The following is a 17,396-nucleotide window of genomic DNA, read 5'->3' as shown; positions in this document are numbered from 1 at the left end:
CTGTGAGCCCTGGGGCCCCTGCCGTTGGGCGTGGTGACCGGGCTGCTGGGTGGGTTGACTTTTGGCAAACTCTCCAGAACGTAGACAAGTGTGTGCTGATGCTCAGGGTCTAACTGCCCGGTTATTCCTAAAAGACCCCAGAGCATTTCAGTACCACTTCAGAACAAGTAGCCTTCCTCTCCTCCACGTTCCACTAGGGGGCAAATTTTCTCTGGGGGTAGGTTGGCTTTTTTAAAAATTTTTTTTATTTTGGTGGTGGCATGTGGGATCTTAGTTCCCCAACCGGGGATCGAACCCGTGCCCCCTGCAGTGGAAGCGCAGAGTCCTAACCACTGGAGCGCCAGGGAAGTCCCGGCAGGTTGGCTTTTTGGAGAGGACCAAGAATTTCTATGCTGTGTTGTGGGCAAGTTGAGCTGCACAAAGCCAACTTGGCCAGAACCCGTTCTGTTCTGAGTGACGGTGGCAGGGGGCGGGGTGACTTAACTGAGTGGCATTCCTCTAAAGGTGGAAATATTTGTCTATTTCTGAAACCGAGTTTCTGAGAATCAAGGGCAGAATTCAAAGTAAGCTGTAAGTGGGGCCAGAGTCCCCAGAGCAGGGACCTCCCAGAGACCTCACTGGATCTTGTTTCTCTAAAAAGAAAGTCACTGAATTGCTCTCCTCACATTTTCCTGATGACTTTGCTGCGGGACATGTCCCTTGGCCGAGGAGGAAGCAGAGAGACAAAGGAGCGGGTGAGGTGCCTAGGGGCTCCTGAGTCACCAGAGGAGCCGTGGGGAGCAGGCTGCCTACCTGTGTGGAAGCTTCTGGACCTCACTGCTCAGGGCCGCCGTGTGGCTGCAGAGGGAGACTGGGCCTGTGGTGGCACCTTTACCTTGACTCTGAGGCCAGTTAGCGCTGAGGGAGGGGCTTGGGGTTTGGGTCCCCCATAGCGGGGCACGTCAATCCCAGGTGCGCTGCCAGCAGCTGGTGTGGAGGATGGAGACTGACTTTAGAGGCAGGGGTACAGGACTGGTACTAGCTGATGCTGCGGCCACCAGCAAAGGGCCAGGGGCGGGGGGAGTTTCTTGGCTTCCCTGAATCTGTTTCCTCAGCTCCTGGGGGCTTCTCCTTCTCTGTCCTGAGAATTCAGATGTATCTGTGCCAAGGGCCCTTCTGAGGACCGAGGGCAGCTCGCTAGATGGAGCCGCTGTTACCCTTGCTTAAGACCCTATGGAAACTCCCTCTTCCCTGCCTGTCACCTGTTGGCCCTCTCCCCCAGGCTTGGGGTCCTTTCAGAAAACCAGACCCACCTTAGTCTGCTCTGCCTGAATTACCCAGAAAACCCAGGGGAGGGGGGATGCCCTCTTTCATGTCCGTACACTTGCACTCAGGAGCTCGGAACCTCGGAATAAAAGAGCCGTGCTCTCTTTATGAGAGAACTGGGTATAGGAGACCCAGCCCTTCCCACAGAGCAGGGCGAGAGGCGGGTGGGTACAGATCGCCCAGCCAAGGCGGAGCGCCCTGATGAAAGTGTGGCCCACAGGGATGCTTTGCTGTGCACAGTTTGGTGTGGAGACACCATTTAGGAAGCACCTCTGTGCTTGAGCCCTGGAGCAGGGGCACTCAGGTGAGTGGGGATCAGCCCACTTCCACCTAGTGCGGGGCAGGCTTCCTGCCCCGGCTGCTCCTTCCCCCGACAGACCTGGGCCTGGAAAAGCCCTGAGGCCCTGCCCGCCAGACGGCCAGATGAGATTGCAGGAGGAGAGGCGGTAGACAGAGAGATCTCAGGAACACCTGCCTAGCTGTGCTCTTAGCTCTTGAGCCCTCATATACCCCAAGGCACAGCAGGGATTCTGGGCCCCCTTGGAGCCCAGGGTGCAGAAATCAGCAGTGCTCAAGGTGCCCCAGAAGATTTGTAGAAAGGGAGGACAGGGTGTTTCTGTCACATACTCGGCCACAAGCATCTCCGTCTTTCCTGACTCTTATCCCTGCCATTCCAGGTCTCTGGATTCTGCCTGCTTAGCTCCTCCCTTCTCCGTTCCCTACCTGCCCCACCTCCTGCCTGGGTGATGCCTCCCCCCCACCCCCATCTTACTCATTCTCCCCGTGGGGGCTCCCCAGATGACTGCCACGGTATCAGCAGTTAATTTGAAAGAAATCTTAATGGGCTGTGCCCAGGTAGATGCTTTTGACTTATTCCTTTATTAGCTTCTTGCTTTGTGTATTTGCAGGACCATTATTGGTCTTTTTATTATTAACACATAATCATGCTGGTTTTTTTAAGTCCGAATTCCACCTCTACAGTCCCACTCCCCAAAGGACACCATTTCCACAATTTATTTTGAATCTTTATAGACTTTTCTATACATAATACAAGTTTGAGTGTTTATGTCTTTTGCTTTTTACAAAAACGTGGTCTTAACTATAGATACTGTTTATTATTTGCCTTTTTTCCTTTTATTCCATGATGTACAACCTTTCATGGCAGTCTGAGATACCTCCCTCATTGCTTTTTGTTTGTTAGTTTGTTTTTAGCTTTTTGGCCATGCGGCGTGGCATGCGGGATCTCAGTTCCCCAATCAGGGATCACACCTGCTCCCCCTGCAGTGGAAGTGCTGAGTCTTAATCAATGGACCGCCAGGGAAGTCCCTCTGCCTCATTGTTTTTTAGAGATTCCTTGGTGATCCATTATATCAGCTGGGTCCCCTATTGATAACATTGAGATGACTTCCTGTCTTCTGCAATTACAGACCATGACACAGCCCACATCCTTGTGTATACGTTTTTTTGCGCAGGAGCCAGCGTATCAGAAGGGCCAATTCCTAGAAGTAGAATTGCTGGGCAAAAATATCTGTGTGTTAAAAACGTTTGATCGATATTCTGAAAATACTCTCTTGTAAAGCTGTTCATTTGACACGCTGTGTCAACGGGGCATGGGTATTCCCATTTCCTAGAGTACTTGCCAGTGCTGAAATTATAAATCTTTTTACTGTGCCCATCTGGTAAGTGAAAAATGCTTTATCCCAGCAAGTGAGGTTAAGCTTTTATCCTGATGTTTACGGGTGACTTTTTGTTGTTCTGCCAAGCATTTTACCAGGCCTCCTCACCATCAGTGTTGGCTGGTGATTTTGAGCCCTTTTCAGTGCTTGTTGGCCATTTGTATATCTCCTTTGGAGAAATGTCTGTTCAAGCCCTAGGCCCATTTTTTTTTTGTTTTTGTTTTTTTGTTTTTTTGTTTTTTTTTGTTTTTGCGGTACGCGGGCCTCTCACTGCTGTGGCCTCTCCCGTTGTGGAGCACAGGCTCCGGACGCGCAGGCTCAGCGGCCATGGATCACGGGCCCAGCCGCTCCGCGGCATGTGGGATCTTCCCAGACCGGGGCACGAACCCGTGTCCCCTGCATCGGCAGGCGGACTCTCAACCACTGCGCCACCAGGGAAGCCCCCCTAGGCCCATTTTTGAATGAAGTTGTATGTTTTTATGTTGTGATTTTTAGGGATTCTCTATATATTCTGAATATTAATCCCTTATCAGATGGTTTGCAATTTTTTTTCTCTCATGCTGTGAGATGCCTTTTTATCCTGTTGATAATGTTTTTGATGCACTGTTTAAAATTTTTCAAGTCCAACTTGTATTTTTTTTTTCTTTTTTTGCCTGTGCTTTTGGTGTCATATTGAAGAAATCATTTCCTAGTCCAATATCATTAAGTTTTTGCCTTGTGATTTACTCCAAGCATTTTATGGTTTCAGGTCTTACATTTAGGTCTTTGATCCATTTTGAGTTAATTTTTATATATGGTGTTAGGTAAGGGGTTAAATTAACTTCATTCTTTTACAGTTTTCCCAGCACTGTTTGTTGAAATAATTGTCCTTTCCTCATTGAATGCTGTTGGCCCCTTTGTGAAAAATCATTTGATCATATATGTGAGAGTTTATTTCTGGGGTCTCTATTCTATTCCATTGGTCTATATGTATGTCTATGCTAGTACCACACTGTTTTGATTACTGTAGATTTGTAGTAAGTTTTGAAATCAAGAAATATAAGTCTTTCAGCTTTATCTTTATTTCTTCAAATATTCTCTCTGCTCCTTTCTCTTCTTTTTCTGGGACTACCACAATGCACATGTTGGTCTACTTGGTGGTGTCCCACAGGTTCCTTAGGCTCTGTTCACTTTTCTTCTATCTTTTTATTTCTGTTCCTCAGACTCAATAATTTCCAATGTCCTGTCCTCAATTCACCGAGTCTTTCTTCTTCCTGCTCAAATCTGCCTTTGAATTCCTCCAGTGAATTTTTTATTTCAGTTATTGTACTTTCCAGCTCCAGAATTTCTTTTAGGTTTCTCCTTAGGTTTTCTATCTCTTTATTGATATTTCCAGTTTGCTCATACTTTGTTTTCTTAACTTTCTCTGCATCTTCTTTTAGTTCTTTGAGCATCTTTAAGACAATTGTTTTAAAGTCTTTGTCTAGTAGATCTGCCATCAGATCTTTTTCAGGGATAGTTTATGTTGATATATGTCTTTCCTTTGAATGGGCCCTATTTTCCTGTTTCTTTGTATGTTTTGTGATTTCTTTTGTTGTTGTTGAGCCCTGGACATTTGAATCTAATAATGTGGTAACTCTGGAAATCAGATCCTCCACCTTCCCCAGGATTTGCTGGGTTTTGTTGTTTTTGCTTATTATTAAAAAAAAAAAATTATTGTTGTAGTTTGTCTCTGTGCCAAGGACCAGCCTGAGGCGTAAACTTAAAGTCCCCTTAAGTCTTTTCTGAGGCTTTCCCTGGACATGCACAGCCATTTTCTGATTTCCCCCATGTGCACAGTTGTTTTTGGATGTCCTAGTCTTAATGTCCGGCTCCCAAAAATGGGAAAAAAAGAGAAAAGAAGGGAGGAAAAATGGGCACTGGCCCTTTAAATCCCTTGGGAGTCACTACAGCTAGAGGGAGGGGGTTTCGCAACAATGTGGGGAGGTGGCAGCAATGGCTGCCCACCTCTTCGTCTGTGCCTCTGTGATCAGAAGTAGCAGTCAGAGCAGATTCTCCACTGTTTGGAGGACAGGGTCCTTTGCCCACCCTGGCTTCTGCAAACTGTATCAGCTACTCCAGGAACACAGGGCTGCCTGCCATGGCTGGGGGTGGGGAGGGATGGCTGCTACTGTGCTAAGAGCTGAAACTGACCCAGATTGACTACAGTTTTATGGTTCAAGCTTCCACCCGACAGTTGCAAGCCTTCAATAGGCTCCAGAGCTCCAAAACAGTCACAGAACAGCAGACAGACTCTGCCAGTGCCACTGTTGTCTAGGTGGGCAGACAGGCTCCTGGTGCTTGTGACTCTACCGTCATCCTGGAATTCTCTCCCACTTATCACCGTTTTAACCATTCTTAAAATAGTTCGGTGGCATTAAGTACCTTCACATTGTTGTGCAACCGTCACTGCCATTCATTTTCAGAACTCTTTAATCTTGCAAAACTGAAACTCTGCTAACCCATTTTACACTACACTAACTCCTTATTCCCTCCTCCTTCCAGCTCCTGGAAACCATCATTTTACTTAAGGTTTCTATGAATTTGACTCTAGGTACCTCATTTAAGTGTAATTATACAGTGTTTCTTTTTTTATTTCACTTAACATAATGACCTCAAGGTTCATCCATGTTGTATCAGGCAGCAGAATTTCCTTCCTTTTTAAAGCTGCATCATTATTCCACTATATGGGTAATACCACATTTTGTTTATCGATTCATCCACCAACGGGCACTTGGATTGCTTCAATCTTTTGGCTCTTGTAAATAATGCTGCTATGTTTATTTATTTTTCTTCATTATTATTTATTTCATTATTATATTATTATTTATTTCATTTCTTTTGTTTTCTACTTACAAAAGTAACATTATGTCTTAATTCAAGCATGACATTACAGAAGTACATAGAAAGGGAAAAGTGCTGTTCTTGTACCCACAAAGGTAACCAGTGTTAACAGTTTGGTGTCTTTTCTTTCAGGATTCTCGTTTAGGTGTATACTGACATATAATTTTTTAAAGTGGGATTATAGGGCTTCCCTGGTGGCGCAGTGGTTGAGAGTCCGCCTGCCGATGCAGGGGACACAGGTTCGTGACCCGGTCTGGGAGGATCCCGCATGCCGCGGGGCGGCTGGGCCCGTGAGCCATGGCTGCTGACCCTGCGCGTCTGGAGCCTGTGCTCCACAACGGGAGAGGCCACAGCAGTGAGAGGCCCGCGTACCACAAAAAAAAAAAAAAAAAAAAAAAAAAAAGATAGTATCTGTTGGACTTCCCTGGCGGTCCAGTGGTTAAGACTCTGCACTTCCAATGCAGGGGGCACGGGTTCGATCCCTGGTAGGGAAACTAAGATCCCACATGCTGTGTGGCCAAAAAAAACAAAGATAGTATCTTGTAAAAAAATATTTTTTCTTTTCTTTGTTTTACCAATTTTTAAAAATTGAATGTTATTTTACAATGTTGTGTTAGTTTCAGGTGTACAGCAAAGTGATTCAGTTTTATATATATACATATACATATATATTCTTTTTCAGATTCTTTTCCATTATAGGTTAATGTAATGGTGATTATAGGTTATTCAATAAGATATTGAATATAGTTCCCTGTGTTTTACAGTAGGTCCATGTTGTTTATCTATTTTATGTATAGTAGTAAGTGTATATTAATCCCAAATTCCTAATTTATCTTCCCCCCCCCCCCCATTGTCCCCTTTGGTAACCGTAAGTTCATTTTCTATGTCTGAGAGTCGGTTTCTGTTTTGTAAATAAGTTCATTTGTATCATTTTTTTAGATTTCACATATAAGTCTTTCTCTCTCTGACTTACTTCACTTAATGTGGTAATCTCTAGGTCCATCCATTTTGCTGCAAAAGGCATCATTTCATTCTTTTTCATGGCTGAGTAATATTCCATTGTATATATGTACCACGTCTTCTTTATTCACTCATCTGTCGATGGACATTTGGGTTTGTTTCCATGTTTTGGCTATTATACACAGTGCTGCTATGAACACTGGGGTGAATGTATCTTTTCTAACTAGAGTTTTCTCTGGATATATGCCCAGGAGTGGGATTGCTAGATCATATGGTAACTCTATTTTTAGTTTTTTAAGGAACCGCCATACTGTTCTGCACAGTGGCTGTATCAATTTACATTCCCACCAACAGTGTAGGAGGGTTCCTTTTTCTCCACACCCTCTCCGGCATTTATTATTTGTAGACTTTTTCATGATGGTCATTCTGACCAGTGTGAGGTGATACCTCATTATAGTTTTGATTTGCAGTTTTCAAATAATTAGTGATATTGAGCATGTTTTCATGTGCCTGTTGGCCATCAAAAAACTTTTTTTATAAGGTAAAATGTACATACAGTGAAATGTGTACATCTTGTATGAACAGGTTGATGAATTTTGTTGGGTGCCTCAGTGTAACCAAACCCCAATCAAAGTTGCACATCATCTGCGATTTGCTTTTTTAATTAAAAATATGATTTCTGTATCTTCCCTTGTGGGTTAGTATAAGCTTTTGTGTTAGAGGAGGGAGCCAGAGTTTAGTTTAGACAGGCACTGAAGAGCATGGCTTTGGAGTCATGTAGATCTGGGCTCAACTTCTGCTCTGACACTTATAACTCACTGTAGGGGGACTTTTAGCTCTTTAAGTCTTAATTTTTTCATCTTCAGATTGGGGATGTTACCTAGCTCAAAAGAGCGTCTCAAGAATTGAGTCCCCAAAACACCTAAGAGCCCTTACAAATCTATGTTTTTTTAAAAAAAAATGACGAGAAACCAGTGAAAGATATGAACACTCTATTACCAGAAGAAGACAGCCATCGGTAGAGTCTAATAAACCTATCAAAAGATGTCCAGCCTCATGGATGATCAAACAGATGCAAGTCGGAGCACCAGTGAGATAGAACTTTTCAGCTCTCAGATTGGCAGGGATTAAAAAGATCCGTAATCCATCACTTTAGGAGGCAGGCGGTCTCATCCATTGTTGGTGGGAGGGTACATTGGCTCTGTATACTTGGCGGATAATTTGGCCTTATCTGTTAGAACTGCAAGTGCTCACACCCTGTATTCCAGTAGTTACTCCTCTGCAATTTATCCTACGTATGTGCCTGCACAAATGGGCAAAATATATGCTTTGCTGCAAAATCATTCAAAGCGTAAACAGCCCAAATGTTCAATCGGGAGAGTTAGTTATGATACAACCTTGCAACGAAATGCTATGCAGTCAATGAAAGGAATGAGGAAGCTCTACCGTGACGTGTAAAGGTTTTCACAATGAACTGTAAAGTGAGAAAAGTAAATTTAAAACAGCATCTAGACTCTTAGATTCCTTTCAATGAGAAAAATGTTCTGATTTTGTCATACCACAATTCACGGTTGACTGTAGTTAATGATCACAGTAAGTCAGGGAATTTTTGTTACGTTTAACAAGCAGGTTTTCCAGCAATTAAGCTTCGTCAGACCGTGCTATTCTGAGATGTTCCGTGGTGGTGTACACACCTAGGGGCAGGTGCGCCTCCATGCTTGTTATAGTTAAACATTTCTTGGAGGCTAGAATTGGGAACAGCAAAGAGTCATTAACAGAATGACGAGGGAGTTCTGCTTTTAGGTCGATTAGGAAGGAAGCATGTGTGTTATTTAGGTGCTATGACATTCGTTTATTCATTCAGCAAACATTTCCTGAACAGCTGCTGTGCTTCAGGCATTGCCATTAGGGTTGCAGTTACTACTTCCTTCATGTAAATTACTCAGAATGTGACAGAGGGTATGGTAATAAGAGACAGCAACCTGCATGTGTCGCTATAATGATGATAAAGAGGAGCGCTTGACAGCATTAGAAAGAAGCTCTCTGAGAGCAGGGGCTGCTCTGTGCATAGCATCTAGGTTCACAGCGCTCTAATCAGTGCTTGGCACACAGTTGATTAATGTCTGGAATTTGCTAAATGAATGAGTGAATGAGCGAATGAATTTATAGGGTCAGGGTTCTAACAAATAACAGAAGACATGCTCCATTTAGGATGATTTGAGAAAGGTCTATTCATAAAGGAGCGTGTCGTTGTATGAGGGCTGTTGAGAAGCGCAGGGAATGGTACAGGAACCCAGGTAGACGCAGAGAGGTTGCCACACCCCTAGGCTATAGGAGATGAGGGGAGATAGGTTACTGGAACTGGGAGGGAACCAGATTTGTACCCCCTACCCCTGCCCTCACTGTCTCCTATCGAATCTACTGGGGAGCCAGAGGGCAGAGAGCCCAGGCGCCTCCATCAGGCTGCCGAGGGCTCATCTGAAGGTACCTGCCACAAGCTCCCGGGGGCCTGGTTCTTGACATGCATTGCACCAAACTCTGTGAGATGAGGAGCATCACCCGCATTTTGCCAAGGAAACAGAATGAGATTAGCTAGGTAACTTGCCCCGTTGTCATTAGTAAGATGCAGAACTGCTATCCTCAGAAATGCCAACACATTTGTGGAGATTTGAGCCCAGGTGGCCTAGAGCCTTGGGGTCCACAGACAAACTGGGTAGTTGGGAGGCAAATTACTCCTCTGGGCCACAGTCTCCCATCTGTAAAATGGGATGATAATCATTACAAAAATTCGAGAATTTTTGTGATGATTCGATAACAGTGATAGAGGACTTGGTAAACAAAAGAGGACCTCAACTTAATATAAACTGTGGAAGTGTTAAGTATTTGGAAGTATGCCAGAATTCAAAGCACGTGTTTCCTTTTGGGTGGGAGAGTGTGGTTGTTCATTTTTTTTAAAAATTAATTAAATAATTAATTATATTTATTTTTGGCTGCATTGGGTCTTTGTTGCTGTGCGTGGGCTTTCTCTAGTTGTGGCGAGCGGGGGCTACTGTTCATTGCAGTGCTCGGGCTTCTCATTGCGGTGACTTCTCTTGTTGCGGAGCATGGGCTCTAGGCACGCGGGCTTCAGTAGTTGTGGCACGTGGGCTCAGTAGTTGTGGCTCGCAGGCTCTAGAGCACAGGCTCAGTAGTTGTAGCGCATGGGCTCAGTAGTTGTGGTGCATGGGCTCAGTTGCTCCGCGGCATGTGGGATCTTCCTGGACCAGGGCTCGAACCTGTGCCCCTGCATTGGCAGGCAGATTCCCAACCACTGCACCACCAGGAAAGCCCCTTCATTTTTTGTTAATTACTTTATACTTGTATTTTTCAGTTTATGGTCACGAACATACATAAGTTAGATGCGAAAACAAGTTGCTCTCCCTGCCTACTCTGTCATTTTTTCCTTCCCTCTCTCCGTCTTTCCCTCTCTCCCTCTCTTTCTTTAATCTGGGGCCTTTCAGTGCCCTCTGCCTCAGTTTTCTGTGTCGGGCCCTAGGCCCTTGGGCTCCACTCTGAGTGGCCACATGGCCAGTGTCTGCATCAGCAGAAAACCGTGTTCTCCATTTGGAATTCAGTGACCTCATCCTCCTGCCTGCAAACACCTGCTCCCTCCTGGGAGCCAGGAGAATGAGTAGAGAGGGCCTGAGGCAAAGATGTAGATCATCAGAGCTTTTAGACTTTGATCCTGGTTGGCCTGCTGCCAGCTGGACTTCTAACTGATGGGCCTCCAGGAGTGGACACTCTTTGCCACCAGACACTCCTGCCTGACTAGTTCTATTAATATTTATAACAATCCCGCAAAATGGGTATCATCCCATTTTACAGAGAAGAGAACTGAGGCTCAAAGAGATTAAATGAATTTGGCCAGAGTCATACCTTTGGCAGAGCCACAGTGAACTTGAGCCCTTCTGCCTCCAAGTCTCATACTTTCCTTTCCTTTCTCGTACTTTCTGGAGCCTTCAGTATGTTTTCTGAAGACTTAGAAAGTTTTAATTTTCTAATTATAAAAGCAATACTGGATTAGAATAGAAAATATGTAAAGTAGGAAGAGCATTTTCACATAGCTGCAGCCATACTGTGTGTATAAGTCTGTATCTTGTTTTCTTTCCACGTAACATTATAATGCACGCCTTGTTCCACGGTATTAGAAATTCCTTGTAAACCTATTTTCAGTGGCTGCTAATAACCCCTCAGCTGGGTATACCGTCCTTCACTTAAACAATCCGCTATTGTCAGACCTTCCAGCGGCTCCCAGTTTTTCGCTGTCAGCAACGTTACTGCGAAGAACATCTTTTTATTCAGAAAGCTTTTTCTGTTTGTCCTGTTTCCTTAAGATAGTTTCCCAGAAGTGGAAACACTGGTTTAAATACTGGTTAGCATTTTACGTCTCTTCATGCATATTGCTGGGTTGTTCTCCCAAAGGGTGACTCTGGTCCTTTTCCTGCCAGCAGAGTGTGAGAGTATGCTGAGGGCAGTTCCCTACTCTAACTGGCTTTTTGTTCTTTCCCCAAAGCCTCATAAAGAGAATGGCCCAGAGTGTGGTGGAAGTGATGGAGGATGCAAAGGGGAAGGTCCAGGAGAACCTCCTGGCCAATGGAGGTAGGTTCCTGAAGTGCGTTTATGACGGTGCTTTCCCAGCCCATTTTGGTCCATCAGTGGCCTCACATGTGACCACACAGTAGCGGCTGAAATGATGCAGGTACCACGGAGGCTCTAGACTGACACATCGGCACCGCTGTTTGGAAGACGTGCCCCTTTACAAGCTTATAATCCTGCTGTCTCATTTCTAAAGCATCTGGCATTTCTTACCTGTAGCTGAACTCCTCAGTGAAATTTGAAATGAAAATGGGTTCAATGAGGTTTAATGGTTGGTTGGCTCACCCACCTTGTCTATCAGCCCCCACTTTATCCCGCATGGAGTATTCCGTCCCCACCCCCCAACCCATTTATCCCTTTCCCCAAACGAGGCTGAAAAATGCCTCCATTGCTGGGAATGCCTCAGACTGAATTCTTTAGTTGTGCCCAGTAGGCGGAGGAGAGATGGACCAAAAACACTTTGGGTAGCATGTTTGCCTTTGGCGTTCTGTCTCCCCTATGCAAACAGGATAAATCTTTAGATTCCAAGGATGTTTTGGTCCATGAATTAGTGTACAAACAATTTGAGTGCACTTAAAACGTGCAAGACAAAAGCTTTGAGGCTTTGGAAACCTTAGAATTAGGTGTTTCAGCATCTGTAGAGATAATTAGACCTATGACTCTATGCATAAGTATACTGAAAATGAGAACATATATTCTATATTTAATATTTATTTATATCATTTATTACATATAAATTAAAGTCTTTTCCCTTCGGCGAACATTTCTTTTTTGTGGCCGCCGTGTGGCATGTGGGGTCTTAACTCCCTGACCAGAGATCGAACTCGTGCCCCCTGCAGTGGAAGCGTGGAGTCCTAACCACTGAACCGCCAGGGAATTCCCGCCTGGGAACACTCGAAAGCTTTTTCTTTGCTTGTTTTAACTGACACATGGAAATGTTCGTACTCCCAAATCTGAACTTAGTTTTGTATGTTAATGCAGTCTAATAACTCCACCTTATTACGTTGCAGGTTTGAAGGAGAAAATGAAATGTTTAAAGAGTAGGTTGTGCGTTGTTTGTTGTGTGTGTGCTCAGTGTGCCACCCGCATGTCCCCCAGAAGGTGGAATCTCAGTCTGGTTGTAGGGATACAGTGATCAGGTGACGATGGATTTCTCAAGTGACAATCTCGTAGCGTGGTCACGATATCCATATAACACAGATAGCAACTGTTTTTTCCCTCCCCGCTCTTCCTTGCATCTCCCTTCCCTCGAGGGAGGCAAGGCATGCAGCACTGCATGCCTCCTGGCGTGGTGAATGCCTTGACCCTGGAGTTCAAGATCAACTTGGGCATCTTTTGGCTTGCGGTTCGCTTCTTGCCGTGATGGCTGTCCCTAGCGTCCTCCTGCCTGTTCTTGGGGGCTGGCTCATACAGGGAGCCCTCTTCTCTCAGGCCCCTCCTGGGAGAGTCCCTGTGCTTAAACAGGCCATTTCTGGTTTCCCTGTTCGAAGGTGTCGTTTGCTTTGGTTTTTCTCCAGCCTGCTCAGACTGGTGGAATTGAAGCCAGCAGATCCTCTTAGGACAAATACAAATCTTTACAGATTAGAAGTCACCAAAATGCCTTCCCAAATGCAATCTGATAGTTACACTGAGATTTCTTGCCGAGGCTAATCAAAAAAAATTATTTTGTTCAATTGATGAACTGGTCTTACTTCCCAGCAGGTAACTCATAGGGCCCTAGACTGAAGCGTGGACTTAGGGCCTAGAGCTATTTTTCTACATAAAAACCTGGTCCTGAGGATTCTAGGATTTGAGCTCACATTACGATAATGATCAAAATGCTTACATTCTATTCAAAATCCACGTCAATTAAAATTAGATGTTATTGTTACATCGTATCCATTCCCAGTCCAAATGGCACGACTCTAAGAGCCGCTGCTTCTCCTCTCAGGAGGTGGGAATTCAGCTTCATTTGTTCGTATGTGTTGCATTATCTCTAGGCCGCCTGGGAGTTGGGTGCCCACAACTTCCAGCTGGTCCCGTACCCCAGCCCTGTGCAAACAAAGGTCAAGGACGCTAGGGCAGAGCTCATGGCCGGCTGCTGAACATTGCTCATGCACGTGTAGTAAAGGCTCTGAAAAGTACTGCAGTCAAGAGACCTTTGAGACAGCTTGTCTCAGGCTTTCCTGATATTATCCGGATGGGGAAGTATTTTTCTTCTGCAGAGCACCCAGGGAACTAGTGATTGAGAGAATTCACTGGAGAAACACAGTGTTGCCCCCAGCAGGTGGGATTTTAATCTGATGTCCCTGAGGGTACACCCAAGTCTTCTGGGCTGTGTTTGCTGGAGGGCCAGCAGTACTGGCCTTGGGACAGTCAGGCTTGGTCCTTTGTGACCTTGGCAGGTCACCTCCCTGGGTCTTGGTTTTCTCACCTGTCAATGGACTTAATCCCTTTACGGCTCTCTGCTCTGCCCGGGCACCCTTTGTTTTTGTTGGTTCTCTGCCTCTCGCTGTGCTTGGAGCGTGGAATGATTGCAGCAGAGGCTGAGCGCGCAGAGTCAGAACCATCTGAAGGCCCGTCTGGCTGCCCGGGCAGCAGACCGCCGCCTGTGTGTGGTCACAGGTCCTTCTTTCTGCCGCTGCCGGGAAGGCCTTGTTTTGGTTCTTAGATGACATCATTGTTGCTCAAGGGCAGCCGCCTGTGTACAGCGTGTTTTGATTCAAAGTGAGCCTGCCCGGGCCGTGGTCTGACCTCACAGGCCCTTGATCCAAGGCCCATACTGCTCCCTCGAGACCAGGCTTCCGGACTTCAGCTGGGGAGAGGGGTGGGGACGGGAGCCTGTCATTTCCGGGGCAGGCGGAGCGGAGGCTGCAGTCCTGGCAGCACAGGAGGGCCCAGGGCTGCCGCTTTCTAAGGCTGAGGGCGTCCTCAGGCAGAGGGGACAAGGCCCTTGGATGCGTGAGCTGGGGCTGCGGGGAGGGGGCAGTGTCTGGAGCTGGGGCTGCGGGGAGGGGGCGGTGTCTGGAGCCGGGGCTGCGGGGAGGGGGCGGTGTCTGGAGCCGGGGCTGCGGGGAGGGGGCGGTGTCTGGAGCCGGGGCTGCGGGGAGGGAGCAGTGTCTGGAGCTGGGGCTGGTGCTTTCTTTCCACCTGGAAGAGGAGGTGGAAGAACTCACAGTCACGAACCAGAGGTTTCTGGAGGCTTCTGTCAGGAGACCTTCACCGTCTCCTCGTCTCACTTATCGGACACGCGTGCCTGGCCGTCGAGTACCAGGCAGTGTGCTGGGTGCCGGGCATCCAGCGATGACTGTCCTCCAGGAGCTCGCGGCCTGGGGACCAGACCCATAGTGCCTGACGTGCTGTGATGGAAACCAAGTACTTAGGAGCCTCCACGAGGACGGGGGCTGAGTCCTAAAGGAGTCACAGGCATTCTAGTAGAAAAGAGGGATGCGTTCTCTTTGGTTTGAGCGCCGTAAAAGCCTGGAGTTTGTGAAAATGCATGGACACGAGACCTTGTCTGAAATGTACCTCTTCTAAGCAACCTGGATAGTGTTAGTACAACAATCAGGGTTAATAGGCAGATTCTCATACGAAGCGCTTGCTCCCTGCTGGGCACTGTCACAGGCTCTGGGGACACAGAGATGATCACCTGCCCTCAAGGAGGCTGAAAGAGCAAGGGAAGCAAGGGTGATCGTGCAGCGTCGTTAGTGTGATGAGGCAGGCATCCTGGGCTCAGGCCAGCAGGGGGAGGGAGGGCCGGGCAGGCTTGCAGGAGTTGGTCTCCAGCCTGATGTTTAGGACAAGAGCAGCAGTGAGAGAGAGAGTGAGGAGTCGGGGGTGGCTTAGCTTGGGTGGTGGTGTGCCCAGGGGTCTGGGGTGGGCAGAGGCAGGAGTCTCTAGAGCACATACCTGCCTGGCACCTGCCTAGGGCGGGCTGTTCCCTGGCCTGTGTGGTGGACGATGGGTCCCACCGGGCAGCATGTGACCGCATGGGAGGTGTGTGACCGTCGTGCTTGCCCAGGGCCTGGCCCACAGTAGGGTCCAGTAGCAGGATCGGGTGACTGCTGGCACACGAGGAGTCCTTTGCGACCGTCAGTTCTGCCTCTGACTGCGCCCCTGCCATCATGCAGACCTCAATGCAGCTCCTCCGAGGCCTGGATCCTTCCTACACAGTCATTTCCCTGCCCTAGTGTAGCAATCTCCAAATCCATGTTAATAACCAAATTAATACCAAAATCTGCATTAGCTCGGGCTGCCGTATCAAAATACTGCAGACCAGAGGCTTAATCCACAGATGTTTATGTCTCACAGCTCTGGAGGCTGGAAATTCAAGATCAAGGTGATGGAGGATGTGGTTCCTGGTGAGAACCTGCTCCCTTCCCTGTATGTTCACACGGCCCTTGCTTGGTGGGAGCACGGGGGGCGTGGGGGCTCTTTGGTTTCTCCTCATAAGGGCACTAGTCCACTTGGGTCAGGGCCCCACCCTTGGTGCCTCAGAGGCCCTCTTGTCAATCCCAACACCGTTGGAATCTGAAGGACCCTCTAAATCAGGAGACCAGAGGTATCGGAGTGTGGTTCTTGCAGAGGTGCCGACAACGGCAGCTTCCCTGTCCCCCCAGAGTGTGGCCGCTCCTGCCTGAGGCCGGGGCGGGGAAGGGGCGTGGTCCTCCCTGGCCTCCGCGTTCCTTGTCTCCTTTTCTGGTGGACGTTACACGACTTACTCTGTGCCAGAGTTTCCTCATCTCTGAAATGGAGATAATAATAACATTGAACAGGGTTGAAGGGTAAATGAACTGAAGTAACTCATGCGTCCCGGCCACAGTAAAGCACCAGCCAGCGTCAGCTACTGGAATGGTCACCACCAGCGTCGTCATCCTGCTGACCTCCCTCCCACAGCCTGCTTCCCTCCTCCAAGCCCCACTTCATTTCCATCTGCCGTGAGGGAACTTAACTGACCCGAATATCCCACTTAACTCGTCCCAAGCGGAGCCCGTCTCCGCTCGCCTCTGCTCCATCCCAGGCTGCCGCCTCCCCGCTGCCTGGCCGAGTGAGCATCCCCTCCTTTCACCTAGTCACCCAACTTGGAAACCCAGGTGTACCCCGAGCCTCCTTCGTGCCCCAGGGATAATTGTCCCTGCGTGCCGTTGTTGGCCCCCTGCCTCTACTCCCCGGGCATGGGCCCCTCTTAGCTTTCCCTTCTGTCTCCCTCACAGCCCCAGAGAAGGCTCCTCAGAGCACCAATGTCCTCCCCCCCCACTCCCGGCTATGTCCTGACCTCTTGGTGACCTTTCCGCAGTGCTGTTGAGGTTGGAGTGACGCGTGTCCCACTCCTGGCATGTGCGAGGGGCTCAGGAGGTGGCCCTGGTGTGTGTATCGCCACGGGAGAAGGTGCAGACGTGACTTTCCTGACCCTGCCTGGCCTTCTTGTTCCCCCTCCGTCCAGACACCCCGCTCCATCAGCGTGACCCAGGGAGTCCTCATGCCCCGCATGTGACGCTCCAGTCCAACCTGCCTGATGCCCGGCGTCCTCCTTCACTGGCCACGTGGCAAACTCTGTCCCATTCCGTCCCTGCGTGAATACGGGGTCCCCACGAAGCCCTTGGAGTGCCCCCCAGGACAGGAGGCAGGTGTGGGCTCTCCCCCTCCTTCCTCAGCCCCTGCCAGCCGTGTGTACACTGCTCACTGTGGTGTCATGTTTGACTCGTGTCCCGAGCAAACAGGGAGCCCCTCGAAGGCGAGGGGGCTACGGTCTGCCGTCCCCAGCACAGTAGTGAGCTGGCCTTCAGTCGCGGTGACTGAATGTTGAGGGAGCGGTGACCAGTCCCTTTTCACCTGCGTGAAGGGCCGGCGTCCACATAACCTGGGGTGAGAACCCAGGTTAGCAAGGCCCATCTTGCTGGGGTTCATGGAATTCTGGGGGCCCCCGTAGCGCATCCTACACTGAAGGGGTAATGGACCGGGGTGTAGCCTGCAGCTGGC

General features: G+C 48.1%; 1 protein-coding gene across 4 annotated transcripts in view; it reads left to right on the top strand.

Moving 5' to 3' along the window:
- Positions 1 to 17,396, top strand: part of ATP6V1C2 (ATPase H+ transporting V1 subunit C2) — a 54,758-nt gene that overhangs the window by 18,013 nt on the left and 19,349 nt on the right. For all 4 annotated transcript variants that reach the window (XM_067703691.1, XM_067703690.1, XM_067703693.1 and 1 more), the window contains one exon: positions 11,356 to 11,441. In XM_067703691.1, coding sequence (XP_067559792.1) covers positions 11,356 to 11,441 — 86 coding nt within the window. The remainder of the gene's footprint in view (positions 1 to 11,355; positions 11,442 to 17,396) is intronic.

The sequence above is a fragment of the Pseudorca crassidens genome, chromosome 14, assembly GCF_039906515.1.
Source record: "Pseudorca crassidens isolate mPseCra1 chromosome 14, mPseCra1.hap1, whole genome shotgun sequence".
In the NCBI taxonomy this organism is placed as follows: Eukaryota; Metazoa; Chordata; class Mammalia; order Artiodactyla; family Delphinidae; genus Pseudorca; species Pseudorca crassidens.
The sequence above is the reverse complement of the archived record's forward strand: the minus strand, read 5'-3'. Positions and strand labels throughout refer to the sequence as shown.